Genomic DNA, 6,708 nt, shown 5'->3' with positions numbered 1-6,708 from the left:
TGTCCCTACCACGACACGTACATTGTCTAGTCATGCTACAATACATGTCTCTAACCACGACACGTACATTGTCTAGTCAAGATACAATGCATGTCCCTTGCCACGACACGTACATTGTCTAGTCATGATACAATACATGTCTCTAACCACGACACGTACATTGGTTAGTCATGATATAATACATGTCTCCTACCACGACACGTACATTGTCTAGTTATGATACAATACATGTCTCTAACCACGACACGTACATTGTCTAGTCATGATACAATACATGTCCCTCGTCACGACACACTGCCTAGTAATAATTTACTACACACGATGTTAAGTCGGGATATGATACATATCCAATATTAAGACCTTTTGCTTTATTATAATCTGATACATTAACCTTACCGTGACACATTATTTAGATATGCGCTAGTAATGACACACATATACAGGATGTTTCTACACAGCTTATTATCCAGATAAAGTAACAATAATGTCAGTCGGACGAAATAAGCAGCTTGACATGTTGCAATCTCTTCCCCACTGGTTATACGGAAGTGGGGCTATTAAAATAAGTACGTATTAAATACGTATTAACTACAAATTGTTTCCGTAATTTAGATGGGTTAATGACAGATAACAATGGCATTTACACAATTGGATATCTATTTTCCGTATGAAATGTACAGTCGTGATGTTTCTGAGCATAATTAAGTTTATCAGATATGACAACGGACGCATGAGATTAGTCGACAGTGAATTTTATAGTATTCTGTTTGTACTCATCTGTTGGTGTTTCGTATTCTAATTCGTCGGAAAGAGCAGCTTGTCGCAAGGTGAATTCAGTAAGTATGTTTATAGTTTTGATGATGTCATAATAATAACTTACAAAGCATCAAGAATATCCAATACTACAAATATAGCATTTTGCTCTGGTAAATGATCGTCTCTTGTTCATTTCCGTTAATTTTGTCTTTAAAGGGGAGGGAAAATCCAGCAAAGATAAGTTATATATTAAGCAGCATTGGTAAATATTCGTTGGTAAATTAAACTCCAGGCAATTTCGGTTTTAGACCAGAGGGCAAATATTTGACAAGGAAAAACAATTCATCCCTATTCCTATTTCAAGTTAGGTACATGATGTTGTTATGAGATTTACATACTCTAAAACAATTGTTGTATAAATAAGAATTTTCTAGCAGAAATACAGCCATCGCATCTATTAAAAAAAGGTGAGGATGCTTCTTTTACACACATTTAAAAACAAAGAAATCAAATTTCATTTATAATTTAAATTGACATTCTCATATCTAGTATAAGTTGACAAATCAAGAGTTAACATAATTCTTTGGTCAAGATGAAATTTATTAGCTCGATATCAAGGTATTAGCTGCGGTCTGTGTCGTTTTGATTTAGCGTATCTTTCGTCTCTTTTGTATAGCAAAAAGCTATGTATTAAATATACACACGTACAAAGAGTTCTAGCTGTCGTCACTTACAAATAACCGTCGTTCCCTATTTATTGGTCAAATTAAACTCAAACTAAACGTATGCTTGCTTCATTATCTATCGTTCCAAAGCGATAGTTTTATCTCTGCTAAACATCTAAATAAATCTATCCCCGGACAGCAGGTGCGAACATAACTAATGTGTAATTTTCATGTATATCGGTCATTTTATCATCTTTAATAAATAACTCATTACCGGAGCCATAGTGTACATAGTTTCTGATATCCTGACATTTGATTATACTTTTCCAATACCTAATTCAGCGTGTCGCCTCTCGTTAACACATTCCATTATTATCCATAAGTCTATTTTATGACATGTGTTGTAATAGATAGCTGAAGACTTCAAAAGCCGATTGTTTAAAAGATACTTTATTTTGTTTCAGCGCCATGATGGAAATGAACAAGATCTTAGTTGTGTTTGTACTTGGGGTATTTTTACCTGATCTTTACAAAGTTCACGCGTGCTTCTGTCCAGAATCTCACCCACAAACAGATTTTTGCCACCTCAGTAGCTTTGGTAAGTTTTAGTTTAATTACTCTTTAACCAACTATCGTCACCTTGACAACGCAGTGAAGCAATTTGTAACTTTTAGCAACAACCCCAACATGCTGGTATTTATGTTCACCCAAAAGGTCAAGCCCTTGATAAGTGGTATTTGAAGACCCATTAAACATCAGAATTCAGATATGTAATTTGGATATATTCAATTTGTGCATTAGTTATAGAATGGTATATAGTGAGGCCAACTTTGTCAATAATGAGGCAATTCAATTGATTTTATTACAAATACGTCATTTTTCCGACCCAAGTGAATGTTACGAAATGACATAATGAGCTAAAGTCCATTTATATACATAGGTCATGCAGAAAATAATTTCTCTTTTATTAGCTTTGGATAAGCATACCAGCCAGAAATCAATATGGATGTGGTCATGTGAAACCACATAAATCCTTAATATATTTTAACATACTCCGAAAAAGGAAACGAAGGATTCTTGTCTAAGAGTGATAGACACACTTTACATAATAATCTAAAAAAAAATACGTTCTGTGCTGCTGTAAATGAACTAAACAGATTAATATATTATAAATGAAAAGTTATAAAAAGTTTATAACAAGTGTAACTTTTTTTTATTACAACGCAAATTATCAGAAGAAAAAACCCCACTTTATGTTAAGTGCATTTATTCATCATGGTAACACGGCTGTTGGTTTGGTATTTTCATTCTGGTAAAAACAAATTGTCATGACATTTAACTACGATTATCTTTCATATTGGTCTGAAGCCGATATGCATTTCGACTGCTAATAACAAAGAAACGTAACCCGGCCTTTCCTAGCATTCAATGTAGGCGCAAAGATTGACATGCTTTTATGCGGCTAAAAGGTTTTTATGAACACTTCGAGTTTAATGCCCTATTTTAGATTATGTTACCGTCGATATGTACAACGTTAATAACTAAAGTACAAGTTCAATATATTCAAATTATATATCTGAATTTCGATATTGAATTTTGATCTTTATTACTTATCAGGTGGTCAAAGTTTTGGGTGACTATTCCATCTTTCAGGGGGGCTTGCTGAACCTTAAAGAAATTCTGTAACATTTCATGCGAAATAGAAAAAGATACAATTCCATCGACACACAAGTACATAATATACGATAGCGCTAGCAAGCATAAAGAACATATACCATAGCGCAAACGCACACATACAAACTACACCATAGCATCAATACACATACTGCTGGCTAAACATTTAAACATTGCTGAAAGCGAGGGTAGCACAGTGCGGTTGTTTTTCTACGTTTACACTCTTAGCAGTGGAAAGTTAGGGAACCTCGGTGCCCCTTGCATATATTTGTGACCATTATGAAACTGTTTAAAGATCATTTCTTATATGAAGAATATTCGTACGATGTTAATGCTTGAAAAAACTAGAGGCATCACAACGATGCTTATGCTGTGTTGTTGGTGTCTTGTTAATTAACACTTGTTTCATTGGGCTGTAAATCTAGGATAATGAGCGGCTAGTCTAATGTTACCCCAAACCGTCAGCAGTACCTGCTACTACTTTACTCGATAGATTACACCCGTAAGACGGTGAAAGGTTAAAGTATATTGAATGTGATTTCGAACAGAACTGACCGTTCAAAAGTGCGATTTAAACCTAAGTCATTTAACATGGGGTTTAATTAATGGTAGGCAACTGGTTTAACTGAAATGCGTCACAAAAATAGAAATAAGATTCCCACTGAATGAACCTTTTGCTGGTATCTTCAGCTCAAAACTACTTGACGGTCACCCTCAGATCCCCTGCAGGACAGTAAAGGCATCAGCAGGTATGGAAGGAGAACAATAAGTATATCTTAAAGCCGTTTACCCTTATCAAAGGCATCGTTACTTACCATGATGAAAGAAAGAAAAACCGGAACAGGAACTGGATGTGGAAACGAATGCATCCTATCAAGCTGCGACACCGACAGATAATCAGGCCATGGCTTCAAGAAACATATTAACTTAGATATTTATCGTTCAGTTTAATCCCCCCCCCCCCAAAAAAAAACATAGTTGCCATAGGCAAGGGGAAATAATAACTTCATCTAACGAACTTTTGTGAAACCGGGGCGAGGTAAACTGTTATCTACCACTAGTAGATTCATTGAGGTGATTATGGCAACTGTGATTTCATTCTAGTACCAATTACAAATCTCTAACCTAATAATAGAGGGCCTCAGAACTTGAAACAGACAATCACTGGATATAGATACCGTGATAATATTGAAATTGACAATGGACGATTTGGACAAGAGAGAAACAACCGACCCGAATTAAGGCATACAAGGCAAATCCCTCATCCGATTTAGACTACGGTTCGTTTGAATGATCGACAGACTGACAAACGAGTAGCCGATTATGGTCGAAAAGCAAATGAGGGTACGACCAACCGTGACATTAGAGCGGTGAAAGTTCCAGAAGGTGAGTGGAACTCAAAAAGGGGCAAGACGGTGATGAAAAGCATTTTAATTTTTAGAAGTCTGCGGATCTAAAAACAAGAGTCATGTCAAGCTGAAACGAAATTTGTTATTTCACATTTAAACATTAGATATAGAACTGCGCGCTGAATTTTTTTTTCTTTATTGCAATCTTTTCCAAAACCAGTCATTTTTATTATGTACCTTTAAAAAGGATTATAGTGGTATTCGTGACGCTGTATACTCCAGAAGTGTAATGAATCAAATGTGCATTTTAATGTGCATTTTAATTTTGAGCATTCTCTTTCAACAATGATGCATTGGTAATTATTAAAATCAAATAAAATGTTTTATAGTCGGAACATGTGTCTTATAGGGAAATATTCTATATATTTGTGCAGACAGACAGACAGACAGACATATTCTTCATTTCCTCCGTATAGAGATTACATGTCTTACATGAGTGAACTGTTATAATAATTAACTAGTTTCAATTATAGAAAAAATGGTATATAAATGTCATATTGTTATGTGATATTTAACTACACCACCCCTTATTGTCCAGCAATGAGATATCTTCGGTAGTGACGTACATCTTTGTGCTATGTATAGCTCCATGTGTTAGATAACGCTCATTAGAGTACCTTGCTATTTCATTTTTACCGTCCCAACTATCGTATTTATTTCGGTATTATCCCCATTTTGTGAAACTAAAAGTAACAGTAAAAGATTTAAAGATCCGTGTACCATTGTCAAAAATTGTAACCTTGCAGTGGTTTCTTTGTTGTTTTGTTGTCAATTTCCTGATTTTCATTTTTTTCATTTGAAGCTATTTTTCCGACATGAAGATAGCTTTGACAAATGATTTAGGGAATGTAATTTATAATTTTAAAAAACGTTTATGAAAAAAGCAAAAAGAAATGATAAAAAACAAAATCAACAACAGTATTCTGAGTGTTGAATTGCAATGAGGCAAAACAAGGATTCGAACCCTGGACCTCCGATCATCGCTGTAAAAACTAGAGTCGAATCTTGTAGTGGTTCGCCTACAGTGAAACAGGATTTCCTATCTTGGTATATTCATATACTATAATTTATTCAAACAATGACGTATCTGGACTACCACATTTTAAAGGGCAACACATATCTCTCACCTTTAGACACAAAACGGCACTTTATATGTAATTGATTGTATATGTTTGAGATTTTATGAATATATTCATTGTTTTAAATTATTTTTTCGTTGGCGTTTTAGCTCTTGTTGGGTACGTCACAGACATTGTTGAGAATAATAAAGACAGGCGATTCAACGTAGGAATCCAGTATACGTTAAGGGTATGTATGAACTATTATAATTATTAAAAAGGATCCTTAGCAATAATAATAATAATATACAACATTTGATATAGCGCCCTATCTAGCTAAACTAAGCTACTCTAAATCGCTTTACTGTACATTGCTATATAATGTTATATAATCAATACAATTAGCTTATACATTAATCAATACAATTTTGAGGAATTCGCTTGAGCTGACTTATCAGGCGCTAATTACTTGTCCTATGCCACCTGGCTAATATATCCCTATGTGTGTAGGCCTGCGTGTGTGCTGGAGATGCATTGTGTCCAGTTTGTAGTGGGACCGTGCTTCCAACGGTATCATTTACAGTGCCACCTCACTAGAATGCAACGGCACAGATTACGCAACATCCAACACAGGCCATTGTATACTCCACATGGGTTGGATGTTGCTGTACGAGGGCAGGAGACAAGCACTTTCTCTTAATATTCCATGCGTACGACGACTTCGGGGATCGATTACCGGCCGCCTGCGTGGAAGGCTTGAGTGTTAACCACTCGACCAATCCGCCCATTATGGATGGAATGATTTAATAAATAATTTAAAAAATAAATGAATGTCAATGTGCAGTATCCCCGGGTTTAGTAGTTCATTAGTAAGCAAAAACCTCTCGAATAACAAGTTTTCAAAATTGAACAGAAACCCTGGGCTTGGCAAGTTTATAATATAACAGAAAGAATTGGTTTAGCAAGTTTTTTAGTGATCAGATACCCCGGGCTGTGAAGTGTACAAGTGAACAGAAACCCCTGACTTATCAAGTTAATATTTGAACAGAAACCCCTGGCTTACAAAGTTTATAAGTGAATATAACTCTTTGGCTTGACAAGTTTATAATTGAACAGAAACCTTTGGGTTTAGCAGGATTAAAGGGG

The 6,708-nt window shown here is 35.2% G+C and overlaps 1 protein-coding gene across 1 annotated transcript in view; it reads left to right on the top strand.

Annotated features, from left to right (window-relative positions):
* Positions 1-688: 688 nt before the first annotated feature.
* The window catches only part of LOC110465182 (metalloproteinase inhibitor 4-like), a 10,787-nt gene continuing 4,767 nt past the window's right edge, over positions 689-6,708 (top strand). The window contains exons 1-3 of the mRNA XM_021520838.1: positions 689-836; positions 1,886-2,019; positions 5,733-5,812. Coding sequence (XP_021376513.1) covers positions 1,890-2,019; positions 5,733-5,812 — 210 coding nt within the window. The 5' untranslated portion in view covers positions 689-836; positions 1,886-1,889. The remainder of the gene's footprint in view (positions 837-1,885; positions 2,020-5,732; positions 5,813-6,708) is intronic.

This window comes from Mizuhopecten yessoensis, unplaced genomic scaffold (genome assembly GCF_002113885.1).
Source record: "Mizuhopecten yessoensis strain PY_sf001 unplaced genomic scaffold, ASM211388v2 scaffold11059, whole genome shotgun sequence".
Lineage (NCBI taxonomy): Eukaryota > Metazoa > Mollusca > Bivalvia > Pectinida > Pectinidae > Mizuhopecten > Mizuhopecten yessoensis.
Note: the sequence above shows the minus strand (reverse complement) of the source record. Positions and strands in the feature narration are given on the sequence as shown.